At 39.2% G+C, this 18,520-nt stretch overlaps 1 protein-coding gene across 2 annotated transcripts in view; it reads left to right on the forward strand.

Moving 5' to 3' along the window:
* The window catches only part of prex2 (phosphatidylinositol-3,4,5-trisphosphate-dependent Rac exchange factor 2), a 240,000-nt gene that overhangs the window by 152,964 nt on the left and 68,516 nt on the right, over positions 1–18,520 (forward strand). For both annotated transcript variants that reach the window (XM_037534146.1, XM_037534147.1), the window contains exons 26-31: positions 5,116–5,286; positions 8,045–8,139; positions 9,266–9,348; positions 9,762–9,852; positions 16,421–16,549; positions 16,848–16,889. In XM_037534146.1, coding sequence (XP_037390043.1) covers positions 5,116–5,286; positions 8,045–8,139; positions 9,266–9,348; positions 9,762–9,852; positions 16,421–16,549; positions 16,848–16,889 — 611 coding nt within the window. The remainder of the gene's footprint in view (positions 1–5,115; positions 5,287–8,044; positions 8,140–9,265; positions 9,349–9,761; positions 9,853–16,420; positions 16,550–16,847; positions 16,890–18,520) is intronic.

Below are 18,520 nucleotides of genomic sequence, written 5' to 3' on the forward strand. Positions count from 1 at the left end.
GAACACATTTATAGACAGGAAGTTTCATAATTTTGTAGTTGGCAACATTTATAAATAGGGAATAGGCTTTTCTCTATCTCACAAATGAATGGCGTTTTGAAAATCTCACTATGTCCTGTGAATTGGAGAGTTATTAAGGACATTTCAACATGAGAACTGATATTCTGCGTTACACTGAAAGTTGAAAAGTTTGGAAAATGGAACAGGGGGCAAATAAAATGTTTCATACAGTCATCAGTTATATGCAAATTCATTTCTTGACATCTAAATGAACTGGACCAATAAATTGAGCTAGTGATGCAAAGACCTTTACTTTAATGCAATCTCATTTCATTGTTGCCTGTCGCGTGTGCAGTGGGGTCCAAATGTCTGAGACCACACTGAAAATCTGGTATTTTTTCACTTAAAGCTGAAAATAAATAAAAGAAAGGTTTAGAAGCTTGGGGCGGCACAGCTGCGCGGTGGGTAGAGCTGTCGCCTCACAGCGAGGAGGGCCTGGGTTCGATTCCATGGCTGGGCAACCGGGGTCCTCTCTGTGTGGAGTTTTCATGTTCCCCCTGTGTCTGTGTGGGTTTCCTGGGGGTTCTCCGGTTTCCTCCCACAGTCCAAAGACATGCAGTTAGGCCGATTGGACATGCTACATTGCCCCTTGGTGTGAGTGTGTGTGTCTTGTCTGTTTGCCCTGTGATGGACTGGTGACTTGTCCAGGGTGTATCCTGCCTTCCACCCAATGACAGCTGGGATAGGCTCCAGCACCCCCCCCCCACGACCCAGAGGGAGAAGCGGCTTAGAAAATGTGTGTGTGTGTGTGTGTGTGTTTAGAGGCTTGTAAAGTTTCAAGAAAAGAACAATTTTAAATGATAAAGTAATTCTGAAATTCATGTAAAAATTCAAAGATTCTACTATTTCATTCAAATTGGTATGCTGATAATATAATTTGTAATGAAAAACTTTGGATTAAAGATGCAGTATGTAAGACTTCATGGCATCTAGCAGTGAGGTTGCAGACTGCAACCAATCGAATACCCTCCATCACCCCTCCCTGTGCAAGTGTGTAGTAGATCCTACAGTCAGGTTTTTGCTTTTTTGATGGTAAGGCTTCACCTCTCTTGCTTTTTCTTGAGTTATATAATAAGAATGGACCTCCATTTGTCAAAATGTGGGTTCTCAAACTTCTCACAACACTAAATGTTAGCAATCACTAATTCTTCTTTCTGTGTCTTCGAACCGGTGCTACAGCGCTACCACATTCAAGCTGTTTCAATATGAAACACAAAAGATGCTCTCTGTAACCAGTGCTTGATTTGTCTGTTCTGGGCTATTGTAGAAACATGGTGGCACAAAATGCCAGCCTCTGTTGGAAGAGGACCCATTCCTTATGTAGATATGAAGGGCTCATTCTACATAGCTGATTGTACACTGATGCATGGTTTTGTAAGCTGTATTCTACAACCCCAATTCCAATGAAGTTGGGACGTTGTGTAAAACATAAATGAAAACAGAATACGATGATTTGCAAACCCTTTTCAACCTATATTCAATTGAATACACTACAAAGACAAGATATTTAATGTTCAAATGGATAAACTTTATTGTTTTTTGCAAATATTTACTCATTTTGAATTTGATGCCTGCAACACATTCCAAAGAAGTTGGGACAGGGGCAACAAAAGACAGGGAAAGTTGAGGAATGCTCAAAAAACACCTGTTTGGAACATTCCACAGGTGAACAGGTTAATTGGAAACAGGTGAGTGTCATGATTGGGTATAAAGGGAGCATCCCTGAAAGGCTCAGTCGTTCACAAGCAAGGATGGGGCTTCTTTGGAATGTGTTGCAGGCACCAAATTCAAAATAAGTAAATATTTGCAAAAAACAATAAAGTTTATCCGTTTGAACATTAAATATCTTGACTTTGTAGTGTATTCAATTGAATATAGGTTGAAAAGGATTTGCAAATCATCGTATTCTGTTTTTATTAATGTTTTACACAACATCCCAACTTCATTGGAATTGGGATTGTATTTCTGTTTATAGATCCCGCAAAATTTAAGCTAGAAAGGAATGCAGAATAGAAGCATTTTCACTAGTGCTCTCAGACTTTTGTACCCCGCTATATGTAGCATGTTGGTCATGTACTTACACCATCCTCCGGATGATCAGGACAGTGTGCATGAGGCATTATATTGTACATTCCTCAGAAACACCTTTACTTCACTTTTCTGACGAAGTAGTGCTTGAGGAACAGAGGAAATGGGTGGTGGTGGGGATTATGAAAACTCAGTTACAGTAAATGGGTGGTAGAGAATTTAAAGGGTGTTTGATTGGAAGGAGCAGGAGTTTCGGGCATGGTCCTCCCCCTGAAGTTGAGTTATTGCCTACCTCCATTCATGGTCCACAAGGTGATTGTAATTTAGAACATGGATTCATCTGATGGGCTGGTTAACAACCCTCCATGGCCTTTATGCTTAACACCCCTGAATTTAGTTCTTGTAGACAATCTGCAGCAGTTATTGGAGTGGAAGATGTGGGAAAGCAATTAAACAAAACAGGGCAGCTAATCAGAACAGAGGTCTTTTACATCGGCCTTAATGGCACTGTAACAAAGTCAGCCTGGATCAAATCAAATCAAATTTATTTGTATAGCACTTTTTATAACGGATGTTGTTACAAAGCAGCTTCACAGAATTCCAGTAAAGACAAAGTTTTAGCAAGAATGTTAAACCCCCCAGGTGATCAAGCCAGGTGCGACAGTGGCAAGGAAAAACTCCCTCAGAGCTGAGGAAGAAACCTTGGGAGGAACCAGGCTCACCAGGGGCGACCCATCCTCCTCTGGTCAAACTACCTACAAGTGATTCTACTACTAGTATTAATAGTAGTAGTATTAGTAGTAGTAATAGCTAGGAGTCTATGAAAATATCAGTGTAGGGTGGGCAGCTAGTCCAAGGTAGGTGGACTGAAGTGATGAACTGACAATATTCTGTTAGGTAAGATTTGAACCACGATAGGGCTGTCCCAGTGATTCCAACCATGTTTTCTAACCTTTCTAGGAGAATATTGTGGTCAATTGTATCGAAAGCTGCGCTGAGGTCAAGTAGCACTAACAGGGATATGTAGCCTTGATCAGAGGCAAGAGGAAGATCATTAGTTATCTTGACTAGAGCTGTCTCAGTGCTGTGACGTGACCTGAATCCAGATGGGAATTTTTCATATATATGGTTCTTATGTAGATATGAACTAAGTTGTTGGGCCACAGCTTTTTCTAAGATATAAATGGTAAGCTTGAAATAGGTCTATAATTTGACAATACGCTAAGATCAAGATTTGGTTTCTTGATCAGAGGTTTGATAACTGCAAGTTTAAAAGCTTTGGGTACATAACCCAGACTAAGGGACAAGTTTACTATAGTTAAAAGAGGGTTTATAATAACTGGCAGTCCTTCTTTGAGTAATTTTAAGGGAATTGCATCGAGTGTGCAGGTTGTGCAATTTGCAGAGGAGATAATCTTCTCTAGCTCTAGATAGATAAAGAGAGGTAGTCATGTAAAAATGAATTACATAAACCTGCACAAATATTACAGCTGGGCTTCAAGTGAAAAAATAAAATACAAGAAAATACCAAATATGGGCCTGAGCCAATGACAGTACAGGATGGGCTTTTCCCCTTGGTGGTAGATGGCTGCTGTTTATAGTTACTCTGGCGCTACAGGTCAAGAACAAGAAGTGGGAAGGCTAGAGAAATTTTTTGGGCAAGGCAAGGCGTAGTAGTTGAACGAGGGTGGTGCAGTTTGTCATCTGTCTTGAGCATGATTACAAATGCATGAGCTTTCTGTTTACCCCCCATATGGACTTAGTTGCAGTTGATGTGGGAGTTTGAAGCATTACACAATGGAAAAAGCATGCAAAAACAATTAGAGGTGAAAAAGGCAAACAAGATGTGACATCCTAGTGCGTGTGTGGACGAATGCGCTCACGGGACAGACATGTTGAGTCATTGAAAACACAACTTAAATGCCCCCATGTGTTCCTGCAATAGAAAAAAATGCCCGCTTGTTAGTGGTCTTCATACTCGGAAGCCTTGTGAAAAAGTTTCTCAGCGAGAGGGGTTGAGTTTTGTGATTGTTGACTCAGCTGCTGGTGTGTGTTTGAAGTTATTAATATTTTGAAGACCTCCAGCCCTCTGAAATCGGTCCGGAAGCCAAACATAAACATGTTCTGGTTTTGTTTGGCGTGTGTTCGGCTACATACACACATCTTGATGACATTAGAGCACCAGCCTGTATTCCACAAACAGCAGAGAGACCAGAAACATGGCTTTTATAGAGTGCCTGAGTTTACAGAGAGTGAGGTGGAGGAGGTGGAATGGCCTGTTTATGCTGATGGAGATGCTGCTGCTGATGCTGCTGACAGAGTGACTTTAATATCTGTTAATGTCATTAAAGACAGTGATTCTGATGCAATGACAGTATTTACATGGCAATGTTCTCTCTTTCTCATATACTTTCTTCCTCTCTAGCTATTTCTCTATCTCTCTCTGTCTCTCTGTCCTGCTCTCACTCTAATTTTCTCATTCGCCCTCTTCTCTTTCTTTCTCTGTCTTTCTCACTCTGTTTTTCCCTCTCTCTCTCGTTTTTTCTTTTGTCTTCCACTCTCTCTTGCTGTCATTGTTTGTTTTCTCTCATCCCCCTTTCTTTCTTTCTTTCTTTCTTTCTTTCTTTCTCTTTCCTTTGCTGTTTTTCTTTCTTTCTTTCTTTCTTTCTTCATCACTATTCATTTTTCACTCTTTCTTCTTTCCTTCATGCCTCTCTCTGTTTCTATGTATGTTTCTCTCTCTCTCTCTCTCTCTCTCTCTCTCTCTCTTTCTCTCTCTCACTCTCTCTCTAACCTTCTGATTCTCTCTCACTTGATCTTTTCTCTGTCTTTCTTTCCCGTCTCTATCACATTTCTCTCTCTTCTCTCTTTCTTCTCTTTCTTCCCTGTCTTTCATTATTTTTTTCACACTCTCTTCTTTCCTCCATGTTTCCCTTCATTTCTTCATATTTTATTTGTTTATTTCTCTGTCTCTATGACATTCTCACACAAATGTTTTTTTTTCTTCTGTTTTTCGGCCTCCATCAGTTTGCTTTCCTCAATCACTCACCCCAGCAGCAGTACTGAGTTGAAGGCGGAAGGAGTGATCAGTGCAGATTGTGATGCAGAGAAAGCCGAGCGGAGAAGAGTTTGCTTCAATACCGGAGAGGAGCAGGAGGACTCAGGACACGACACTATCAGCAACAGAGACTCATACAGGTTAAACACAACACCGTCAGTAACAGAGCCTCATGCTGGTTAAACACAACACTGTCAGTAACAGAGCCTCATGCTGGTTAAACATGACACCATCAGTAACAGAGCCTCATGCTGGTTAAACACAACACTGTCAGTAACAGAGACTCATGCTGGTTAAACACAACACTGTCAGTAACAGAGCCTCATGCTGGTTAAACACAACACCGTCAGTAACAGAGCCTCATGCTGGTTAAACACAACACTGTCAGTAACAGAGCCTCATGCTGGTTAAACATGACACCATCAGTAACAGAGCCTCATGCTGGTTAAACACAACACTGTCAGTAACAGAGACTCATGCTGGTTAAACACAACACTGTCAGTAACAGAGACTCATACAGGTTAAACACAACACCATCACTAACAGAGAGTCATACAGGTTAAACACAACACCATCACTAACAGAGAGTCATACAGATTAAACACGACTCCATCCGTAACAGAGAGTCATGCAGGTTAGACACAACATTGTCATTAACAGAGAGTCATACAGGTTAAACAAACCACTGTCGGTAACAGAGAGTCATACAGGTTGAACACAATATCGTCACTAACAGAGGCTCATACAGGTTAAACAAACCACTGTCGGTAACAGAGAGTCATACAGAATGATCAAGTCATTCAGAGTGGTCTAATTTAAAATGCTTCCTTCTAGTGAAACTTTCTGTGTTGTTAACAAAACATAATTTTTCAAATACAGTCATAAGAGAGAGGTACATCCAGGGTGTTGTAAGGCAACATAGTCTCCAAGAAAACATAGATTCAGATTTACCTTTATTTAACCATCATCAACATAACCATCAACATTACATATGAACTCAGAAGACACTGAAGGTTTTGCATAGTGAATAATATGTTTATATTTGTACTCCAGACGTAGTAACCCTTGGGTCCTATCGCCACCTCTGTAAAGAAAGTTTTTCTGCAATAATCCATTTCAAATTCAAATCGAACTTGTCTGAATGACTCTCAACCACTGAAATATGCAGACATTTCCTTAGCAGTGACTGATGTGAAAGTATTAGAGCGAACGGTTGCTTCTCAGCTACACGAACATCTGGAATCGAATGATTTGTACGAAGTGTTCCAGTCTGGTTTCAGGAGGAACCATAGCACAGAAACGACTCTACTCAGAGTTGTGAATGATTTGTTATTAGCTGCTGACCAGGGGATGCTAAATGTATTGATTCTTTTAGACCTGACTGCTGCGTTTGATACTGTTTGCCATAACCTGCTACTTACCAGGCTTGAGACACTTATAGGTATAAGTGGCACCGCTCTTTCCTGGTTTAAGTCCTACCTATCTGATAGGCAGCAGTTTGTTTCTATTGGTGGCTACAAGTCTGATTTGTGTGCGCTGTCCCGTGGTGTCCCCCAGGGATCTGTACTTGGCCCTCTACTTTTCATTTTATATATGCTTCCACTTGGCAACATCATTAGAAGGCATGGGCTCCAGTTTCACTGCTTTGCGGACGATGTGCAGATCTATGTTTACTCTAAACCATCTCATACCTGTCCGCCTGCTGTGCTAAGTGACTGCTTACTTGATGTACGTGCCTGGCTGGTTGAAAACTTTCTAAGCCTTAATGGTACTAAAACTGAGGCCATACTGATTTCCTCTCCTGCTACTGCCAGAAAGCTCAGTAACCTTGCTTTCTCTATACCAGGGTTTGTTGTCTCCTCCTCTGCACAGGTTCGAAATCTGGGTGTAATTTTTGACACAACACTGTCGTTCGAACCCCACATAAAAAATGTCTGCAAAACAGCCTTTTTTCATTTAAAGAACATTTCCAGAATTCGCCCATTTCTGTCTTCTGCTGCTGCTGAGATCATTACTCATGCATTCGTGACCTCTAGATTAGACTATTGTAATGCAGTGTTGCATGGTCTCCCTACCCGGCTTTTAAACAGATTGCAGTATGTGCAAAACTCTGCTGCTAGGGTGTTGACCCATAAAAGATCTTGGGAACATATTACACCAGTATTGAGGGATCTCCACTGGCTTCCAGTCCAGTTTAGAGTACAGTATAAAATACTGGTAACTGTTTTTAAATCTCTCCATGATCTTGCCCCCACTTATTTGGGTAATCTACTTCAGATGTATGTTCCAACTCGCACTTTACGCTCCTCTTACTCTCATCTCCTAATTGTGCCTTCTACAAAATTCCGTACTCTAGGTGATAGAGCGTTTGGTGTTGCTGGCCCAAAACTCTGGAATGGGCTTCCACTACAGCTCCGTACATCATCATCTCTATCATGTTTTAAAGCCGGTCTTAAAACCTATCTCTTCCAGCTAGCATTTGAGTGAGAATTTCTCTCGAACTTCTATTTATTTTAGCTAAGTCTTTTATTATTGTTTTATTTTTATTGTTGTTATTTCATATATTTTTTTTCTTTTTCTTAGTTTATTTTATATATTGTTATAAATCTGTCTGCCCTGTGATGGACTGGCGACCTGTCCAGGGTGTATCCTGCCTCTCGCCCGAAGACTGCTGGGATAGGCTCCGGCACCCCCCGCGACCCTGACGGAGAAGCGGTTTAGAAAATGGATGGATGGATGGATGTTATAAATCTTAATGAATTTCTGTTTTACTTTTTTTGTATTGTACAGTGTCCTTGGGTCTCTTGAAAGGCGCTTTATAAAATAAAAGTATTATTATTATTATTATGTGCTGTGTTGCTGGTGCTGATGTTTGTATTCTTGTGTATGTGTTTTCAGTGACTGTAACAGTAACAGAAACTCCATAGCCTCCTTCACCAGCATCTGCAGCAGCCACTGCAGCTCATACGTCCACAGTGATGAGATGGACTCAGGTACTGTGTACATAAACTTACACACACTCACACACACACACACTTACTAAGATATACACTGTTATAACCTACATTGTTTGTAATACCAAAACATTTCAGTCTAAGCTACAGTAAAGATAGTCAGAACAACAAAGCAAGAGAGCGTACAGACTAAGATGCAGTAAATGGCAATAATAAGCAAAACTCAAACTTAATTCTGCAGTCTTATTGCTCAGTTGTTACCCCCTTAAAATTCCAGGCTTATTGCGTACTAAAGCTCATTATTCATTGACTAAAAAGACTTCAGTGGAAACTGGCTGACTTATTCTTAGATTATAGAAGTGTGTAATAAAACTTTGGTACCCACTGGCAGGCCCTGCCATTTAAGGGGTTAATTGTAAGACTTATTATTCAGTAACCAGCATGAATTATTTAGTGACTGACACCAACACTTTTCTATAAATTTAGTTTCAGGCCAGTGTTTTGTACAAGAAAACCAGCATATCCACTATTTTGCTTTGAGGCTTGAATGCTCTACATATTGTGCCAAACTGCATTTAAGCTGTGGTTGTGATGTCACAGTACATCTGATTGGTCTAACTCTACAGGTATTTCAAAAGCTCTGTTATTGGGTTAAGTTTCTCCACTTAAACTATATACTTATACTCTATTAAGTTTGCTTGACTTTGGCTTTTGCCACTTGTTACTATCACAAGGTAGTGGTTTTAGGGGGGCATGATGGCTGGTCGGTGGGGCATTAAATGACCTGACTGAGGGCCTGACGCAGCTGCTGTCCATCTGATATCTTCCATTTCATCGTTCATCACAGAACTGAATACAAGAGCAGTCTACTGTAGTTAAAAACAGTGATTAAATCTATCAAAATCTTCTAGCTTTAATCTGCATTATCCTCTCTGCTTCAGCAGATTCAACCTGTCTGAATTACTGTGCTGCCAAACAGGCCTGATGTCAAATTGACAGCCATTACATGCTAATTGCAAAGCAGCGGGTGCACTGGGGGTAGGCTGAGAGAGCGGAGTGTCAGTGCTCTAGTACCACCGTTCTGCTTCATTACACTAATAAAGCCTGAGTGTCTGCCTTTTTATCCTGAATAAAACCTCAAATTTTTTCCACTTTCCCCTGTTAGGAGATGAAATGCCAGCCAGCGTGTGGATATCTCATGACAAGCAGAAGAAGCTCCACAGCTTCCTGGAGCACCTGTTCAGCCAGGTGAGTTTGCTGTGGGTCAAACAAAATTGATGTGTTATATGATGCCTTTTTGCTGTCTTATGTATTATATGGCCACTGTGTGGCTGATTCTCCCAGAGAGCAGTCTGGTACTGCAAAATCTAGAGCGCTTATTAATCCGTTCTGAGACTTCATTTATTAATCTGTTAAGAACCTTTTTATTTTGTAACTGTTACAGTAACATTAATGTAGAGGGACATTATAATGCCTTTCTAAGACTTTTATTTAGCCTTATAAAGCCAGTTATTCATTACTGCTATTAAAAATAATTTCCTCACATTCCTACAATGTAGTTGATCAGCTGAGACATACGTGGCACCTGAAGTGTGCTATATGTGTTTTATAGGATGTTGGAAGCAAGCAACGATTGAACAGCAAGTGAATGTGTTTTGCAGGTGGACTCCATCACAGGCCTCTTGAAGGGGGCGTCGGTAGCTCGGGCCTTTGAACAGACAAAGTGTTTTACTCCAGGACGAGGTCTTCAAGGTAAAGATGATGTTTTTTATACTTATATTAACCTCTCACTTCAGTTCCTCACTCTCATAACTGCGTATTTTTATTAGCTGCTGAAATGAATAACTGAATAATAGGCTGATTAAGGAGTCAAAGTTAATATCATTGAAACAAATCGCTGTGCTTGTATAATTTGATTGTCTGAGCTGTTTAAGTTGGTAAAATTAATATTATAAAGCCAGATGGATTGAGCCCATGAAGTTGAAATTGTGTCACAGGGCTAGACATGATCTTGTAACAGGAGTAGGTCTGGGCTCAAATTGGTAAAATTTTGCTGTGAAATCCACCACAACCTCTAAAATCCTTCTCTGAATTCCTGTAGTCCGTCCTCTTTTGACGTCCAGAGCACAATCAATAATGAAAGTAAAACAAGCTCGCCTAAAGCTAGCTAGTGGAACGCTATGGTTAGCTAACAGAACTGCTTTTGCCTTGCAAGAGGTCATATTTATTTGCACAGTATTTGATGTGTTTTCTGCAATCATGACACATCTACATGCTAAATTGGAGTTTTTTGGGAAACTCTGAGTCATGCCAAATTAGATAACATCCATAACGACAAGTTTGTTGTCAGACAATGTTGATGAGTGCAGCATTGCCCCCTAATTCGGGCCTTCCCGAGGTGTAGGATCAGAAATATCATGATCTGTTTATTCTCTTTCTAACATGTTTACCTTTCCACCCACATTTAGCCCAAAACGTCTCATGCTTGACCCCAGATGTTCTCTCAAGACTCATGTGAGACTATGTTTGAAGCTGCTTGATTGCACAGAACTGAATTCTGTATTAATGCCCCAACCTTTGGCCACTTGCTTGGCAGCCCTAGTCTACAATTAGCAGCCTACACTGCTAGGTGAAACAGTTTATTAATGACAAATTATGTATTTAATGTATTGTATTTGATTGATGCTTTTATTACAACAATAAGCCACTTAAGGGATGTGCTTTACTGTAATTCTACCACAGTTAGGGGAATTTTGTCATCTCTTAACTGTATAAAATCACTTTACTGCACAGTCTGATGTGGTTTACTGCTTTAATAAAGTTGTCTGAAGTCATCAGCCAGTCCTGCAAGCCTGCCTTTTGTGAATTGTGAATTTGACAGCTTACTGAGTTTTGTCAGGAAAAGAGTGGAATGTGAGTGGGAATGTTAGCGTGGGATCTGCTTATGTGCTCATTTGAGTATTGTCCCATATTTCTCGCTCTCCTACACTTTTCTCACGTGGAAAAAAAGGAACAGGAATTTATTGCTCAGCAGTGGTCAAACCTTTTGGCTCTCTCCTCATTTCCAGCTTGATACACTCCACCTTTTGGCACTAAGACACCTCATTATATACCTGTGACGTAAAGTGTGTGTTTATGAGAGTGTGAGAGTGTTCTCTTGTGTGAGGGACAAGTGGGGTTATTTCAAGTTTAACCCCCTGCGGTAAAAGGCATTTTTTTTTGCATATCTTCTTAAATTCGCCTTTAAAGGCACTTCCATATAACATATGTACCCATATGTTTCATATAAAAATCTTCATGACTAATTTCCAAAACTGCTGCAGCAACTTCATCGGCTGTAAACTCGTTGCATGTCGACTGAGTGAAGAATGAAGGGAAACTAGTGGTTGCAATGTCTGTAACATAAATACAGCCATTTATTTGTTATCCAATCAACTGTTGAACCTACATGTGTCTTCGGAGTGTTTATATGTAATGTAGGCTAATGTAGTTTCTATAGTATCTATTGTCATATCCCTGTATTTTATGCAAGAACTTACTATGAAGTAGGTTTTAAAGGCATTAAACTCGTATATTTAGCTTTCTAATTATGCTGATTTGATTAAATTTGCACTGTGTCCAGATTCAGCCCCCCCCTCCAACAGATCACTGCTGAGGAAGTAGAGTGTGCTGCAAAATCCTGTGCTTCCTGTGTAAAGGAGCTTACTCCAGCTGTGAGTGGGGGTGCTCTGAGAGCTGAGCTTCTCCGTCCTACTCTGGAACAGTTATTTAAGTTTATTTCAGGCCTCTCTGTCCATCATGTGAGCCTTATAGCTAAGTATAAGTACAAAATACACAAAAAATTAAATGTACAGAAAGAATCGAGTGCTACCACCAAATGTAGTCGATAATGTTTAGTGTCTGAAGTTTGCTTCTGTAGTTTTACACTGGATTTACAAAGCTAATGTAGTATATGGACCAATTATAATCGTGCAAACTGTATATTTAAATCATCACACATTCGCCTCAAATCATGTTCGGTTAGTCAGTAATCTCTAACAGACTTTATCGTTGTCGTCCAAAACAAAAACGCATCTCCAAAACGGGCACTTTACAGGAGAAGTCAAACGTACTTTTAATGTAAATTAACGTAAAGTGATTTTATTCCACGTCAATTTGGAGCATTTTATTGGTCATGTAAAGTGTTCTCTGTTCAAATGATGTAGGAAAATAAAAATAAAAAAAATTGGAGGTTAGTGTTGAGTTGCTTATGCACTTTCTGTCACTGTTTTACTTTCTGTTATCTATAAAAATGGCGACAGTTGGAAAAAATCCCCCCCAAAAATTTTACATGTAATAGCAGCATTAATTTATACAAATGTCTGTGTAAAATAAGTACATCCACTGTTGTACTGGCATTACTAGCATTATTGTCATTTTTGTTATTTTTGTTGTTATTATTGGAGATATTGGGTAATATGTTTACTTAGTCAACTGCAAAAAATCAGGTTGTTAAAATATTACACTCAAATTTACACACTGCTGCCACACATGAGTTTGATTGTACAGATATCCTATCCTGTTCCTTTGACGTGAGAATCTGGATTATATCAACTGCATTCCAAAAGCTAAACTGGCTGCATTTCTAGATTGCTACATCATCGAAGGCCATTTCTATCAGACAGATCTTTCGAAAACAGTGAGTGTTTCTCTTTAAAGGAAATCAGTTAGAAGTTAAACATGTTTGGTGCGGAAGCTCAGAGCAGAATCATACAGTGGAAACAAATCAGTCTTACACAGTGTAACGGGGAGCGAGGAGGCGGACGCATGTGCTGAGATAAGCGAGATTTATTAGGGGCAAATCCAGGGTCGTGGTCAAAACAGTCCAGGTTCATATAGCCAACACGGACAGATCGGGGGACAGACATGACAAAAACCAGAATCAACACAACAAACGGAGGCCGAGACATCAAACAAAGACCGGCAAACACAAGGAGCAAACATAGGGCTTAAGTATACAGGGAAAACGAGGGACAGGTGAAAACAATCAGGGGCGTAGTTACAAAACAAGGGGCAGGACTACAGATACCAAAACAAACGTACATAGACTAAACCAAAACACAAACACATGGACAGGACTGGGAGGGGCCAATCGTGACACACAGATATGAAGGTGTTTACCTGCCCTTGTGTAGTTTCACTTGAGATGTGGCTCAAGGTCATTTCTTATGTTGTTAACACTTAAAAGTGTAGAGTCAAGATCATTTCGCCTTACTATGTAAATTTTATTAAATTATTACATACATGCAGAATATATTTATTCATATTCATTTTATATTCATTGTAGGCAGGTTTGAGTTTTCTGTTTATGATGTCAGAACAAAAATGAAAAAATCAGCATTTTTTTTTCTTTCCACAACACGACTGTTACTGTACTTCTGAGATTTTTCTGTGTTTCGATATCAAAAAATGACATATTCATGACAGAAATATAAATGTTTTTTCTTTCAGTGAATCCAGATTGTGAACTTTTCATCTAGCTGAAATCCCAATAAAATATCGTCTTCTGCTTAGAAACATGGATTGAACGGTTAGAATCTGCAAGTTCCCCAAAATTTCTCAACTTGTTTCAATGAGAAATAAGTAAAATTAGCAGTTACAGCCACTTTTGTTGTAAAGAGTAGTCATTGTGTGCTGTGTTTGCTGAGGCAGAGGTGAATGTGTGGAATGTGAAGCAGGAAAAGTGTGTGTGTGGTCCAGTTAGATCTCCAGGACTGCTCTAATCTGTGCCGCTGCCACTGCAGGCTCTGAATAACCTTCCTTCAGTCTGTGGCTCCACTGTGAGGAGAGTAATGGATTAGTATGTAATCCTCATTGTTTAAATGTCCTAATCCCCCCTCCACACACACACACGCACACACACCCACACACACACACACACACATGCTGGGCCGCTTTCACGCCTGCGTTTAAGAGCCACCGGTGTGTGTGCTGTGTTTCTGTGTGTATGTGAGTGCAGGGAGACTGTGTAACATCAGGGTCTGCAGTATAGACGAAGAAAGTTTCATATTAGAAACTCTAAGCCTAAGATGGATTTCTATATTAAAAAAATCAATGCTTTTTGAAATCTGTCGCTGTCAAGCCCTGTGGTTAACAAAAAACGTTCATGCAGCATTATTTCATATTAAACTCAAATCTCTTCTCTCTTGCTTATAACTATCCACAGCCTTGAATCAACTCTCTGCCAAGTCTTGTCATGTCTCTACATGTGAACCTCTGGTTTTGTGTTCTTCTGTCCACGTCTCTCTCTACTATAAAAAAGCACTATAGAAATATTAGCATTATTATTTTATTTATTTATTTTTTAATTACTAATGTTCTGGAGTTAACTCAACTTGACAAAATTGAAGTTCACCCAGCTCAGTTTAGTCAAAAGTTTTCCTAATTCTCATTTTGAGTGCTGCATCTCAGTTAGGTAAACAATATAGAATGTATGTTTTTTACTCACCACACGGGGGCTCCTGCCATCAGGCAATCCCACCAGGCATTTTCTCCTCTTGGGTTCCCAGTTATGGATGGCTATGGCATCACTGGGGTTCAAACTCACAATCTTAAATAAAACTATAAGATAATAAGTAAATTACGTTTTGACTAAATTAAGAAGTTTGAGTTGGGTAAAGTCTATTGTCCTCAAGTGGAATTATCTGAAGAAAAGCTATGTAATCAGTGACCTTATAATGTTAACTTGAACTTAACTCATTTTTGGCAGTGCATGTAGTGGTATTCATATTTCAACCTGTAACAACCTCATAATTCAGAGGATCCAGTCAAAGTGGTTCTGTGGTCCAAAACTGATCTAAGAAGGGGGTGATAGATTGCTCAGAAACAGATGGGCAATCTGCAATTATACACCAATATAGTGGACCTATAAAGTAGGTGGAGCTTAGTGAGTGGGAGTATGAGGTCAAAGGTTTCTAGTAAAGTGGACGGCGCGTCTCTATTCACGAATAATTCACAGAAAAGGCATTTTTCGTACTTGCTTGGATCTCCAGCAGCATCACCCCTGCTGAGTTAAGTCTTTCTACAGTAGAGGATTATTGCCTTCCTGAAGAGAAACATGACAGGAATCATTACATAATCAGAGCTATGAATCAAACGTTCTGATGATATAAGCTTTATTCATCACAACCCATCCCATTCCCTGAACAGGAGAGGAAACGGATAGGCGGCTTTGTGTGCCTTTCTCTCTCATCACAGCAATGTCACACCTTTTTATCCGTGTGAGAACTGTTGATCCCTCATGTTACCCAAGCTGTCTGCCATAAGGAATGGAAATTACCGTGAGATTATGTGTTTGTGTGTGTATGTGTGTGTTTTTATACCTTGTCAAGACATAGGTTTTGCATATGGGTTCCATGTGTATTATATATATGTAAATACTTATATATTATAATGTGTTCCAAATGTGCTACATATATAAATGCCCACGTATTGTTGTATTTCTGTTTAAGTATTCGTTGAGTATTATATGTTAAGCAATCTATAAGGAAGGGGAAAGTAAGTGAGAAAACAGAACTTTCCTTCACTGGAGTTCAAAAATTGATGAAAAGCTACAGAGAAAATGAGACTCCTAAGAACCTTGGCAGGCCCAGTAGACCACCAGAACTGTCCCCATCAGATACACTTTATCAGAACCGAATGCTTTCATCTTTGAGAAAGAGGACAAAATCAAGCTCCTCTCTTGCTTCAGGTCTGAGAAATCCATAGCCATCCTTCCACTATGAGAAGACAACTCAACACTATGGGTCTGAAAGGATGTGTAGCTGATAAGAAGCCCTCAGTGAGAAAAGGAAATAGACACAGAAGAAGAAATCAAACAAAGAAACTGCTGGTGTTCTCAGAGTCCGGACCTCTACATCACTGCATGTGTTTGGGACCCCTTGGATTGCGAGAAATAGAAAATGAAACTAACTTCTAGGATTGAACTTTGGAGGTGTTTAAAAATATCCTTTGAACAACTGAATACAAGTCTACTGAAAAGAATGGAAGCTGTAATAAAAGCAAAGAGTGGACACACTAAATACTAAGAAAGATGATTTTATATTTTATATTTGTTTGGTGAGGCTTCTATGTAATTGTCTGTTAAATGTATGATTTCTGCCATGTCACATATTCTTTATATAGGGCCTATAGCCAGCGTGAAAAGTAGCTATACTTTAAAATATACTTTAAAAGTACCTTTTAAGTTTATATTATGTGTTCAGTTTAGGTTTGTGTGGGTTTATCAGTGCCATGTGTTAGTGGTCATAATATTTTGTGTATTTGGTTTGTTTTTGAACAGAGTTTCTCTCTGATCTCGAGCCAACGCTGAACTGTACGAAGAAACTGCGGCTTCACATCAGACACGACCCCTGGAACCTGCCCAGCAGCGTCCACACACTCACATACACGCTAAGCAAGGCTGTGGAAGGTCAGGACAAAACAGATACACACACACACTATCATGCACAAACACAACTGTTCTTTACAACATGGGAAGTCTTCCTAAAGAATGGACCAATAGGAAAATGGTCAAAAATAACTTGAAATAAAATCTCATTACATCAACATACATATAAGTTTGGATAAGATATGGCCAAATGCACACATACACACTGCACTTAAACAGACCACATTGATGTATATCTCTGAAAATACTTGCATTGCAACTGGGTAATTTCAGCAAATACCTCTATTTATAATCCGTTTTGTGTTTGTTTGTGTTTTAGAGGTGAAGACAAGGCTACTGTTGGTGCTACTCCAATATTCAGGTGGGTATTGACCTTTTCACATTTTTCTGTCTAGAGTTATTATTGCAATTTTACTATACTATTCAAATGTAATTTCATAGTCACACTACTGACTGCATTTATATCGAATTCAGTTCACCCTTTTTGGCTCATCCCCTTCCATCACTGACCCACCCAAGATAACTCAAATTTACTTTAAATATTAAAAGCAATAATAAATAAACCAAAAATACAAATGAAAATAAGCTGGCCAAATACATGATCTATTAAAAAATCCCAGTGTTCACATCAACCAATCAGAATTTACTTTGCTCCTTTCTAAGCCAACAAAAAACTCTGAAACATCCAGGTACAGTTTATAGCACCAGATGTAAGTACATCTCATCACGCTGGTGTGAGAAGCGAGTTCATCAAATTCTGCATTGCCAGCAATACTTTCACCTTTTTGAAGGCAAATGTAGAGGTTGGAGAATTAGATCAATCCAGTAACTAAAGCATACAAATCTGAACATGGCAGAATTAACAACCAGCTCACTAACAACATATCAAAATTACAGTTATTTGCATGATTTGAATTCTCACAGTCAAATGACTTTTTGCTGATTTTTGTAAATGGAAATATGTTAGCACATCCTCTAAAGAGAACATACTTAAATGTAATATTGATTAGCAAATTTTAGTGCCCACTTTCTATTTGTTTGCTAAGTTTAACATAAAGAAAAAACACTCTAACTTTGGCACAGGCCACAATTTATGTTTAGTTTGCAAATGAGCAGTAGTTGTGCATTAAAATGTGCAGAAGTGTGTTCTCTGTAGAAGTTGTGTGTATTACATTTAACATCCAGACTTTTGCAGATGACTGTACGTTGGTCATTATTGCCCCTGCAAAGCAGGAGAGTTCTTACATTTATTTATTAATTTTTAACTATGAACTCTCAGTGTAGTTTTTATAGTTGTTACTACTGAGGTTTTTAAATGATGCATAGCCAGTGCCTTATACTGTATAGTCTGTATCACCCTTGTCTATGAAAGCAAAATGTAAAGGGCCTATATCCTAAATTTTTCTTAATTTTTTAATTGGTTCCACTTATAAAGTTTGTGTGGGTTCATTTAGCAAAAACAGTCATAATTCACTTTACATGGCTGTTTCCAATCTCTATTAATACCTTAAAATTGACCCCTTAAATGGCCAAAGTTTTATTACACACTTATTTAATCAGCCAGTTTTCTTTGAAGTCCCTGTAGTTATTGAATATTAAGAATAATTACAGTGGTGCTTGAAAGTTTCTGCATAAATATGACCTAAAACATCATCAGATATTCACACAAGACCTAAAAGTAGATGAAGAGAACCCAGTTAAACAAATCACACAAAAATATTATACTTGGTCATTTGTTTATTGATGAAAATGATCCAATATTACATATTTGTGAGTGGCAAAAGCATGCGAACCTTTGCTTTCAGTATCTGGTGTGACCCCCCCTAAACATTTCCAGTAACTGTTCATCAGTCCTGCACAGCAGCTTTTTAGCCCATTCCTCCGTATAGAACAGCTTCAACTCTGGGATGTTGGTGGGTTTAATCACATACACTGCTCGCTTCAGGTCCTTCCACAACATTTCGATGGGATTAACGTCAGGACTTTGACTTG

Source organism: Pygocentrus nattereri, chromosome 24 (assembly GCF_015220715.1).
Source record: "Pygocentrus nattereri isolate fPygNat1 chromosome 24, fPygNat1.pri, whole genome shotgun sequence".
Classification (NCBI taxonomy): domain Eukaryota; kingdom Metazoa; phylum Chordata; class Actinopteri; order Characiformes; family Serrasalmidae; genus Pygocentrus; species Pygocentrus nattereri.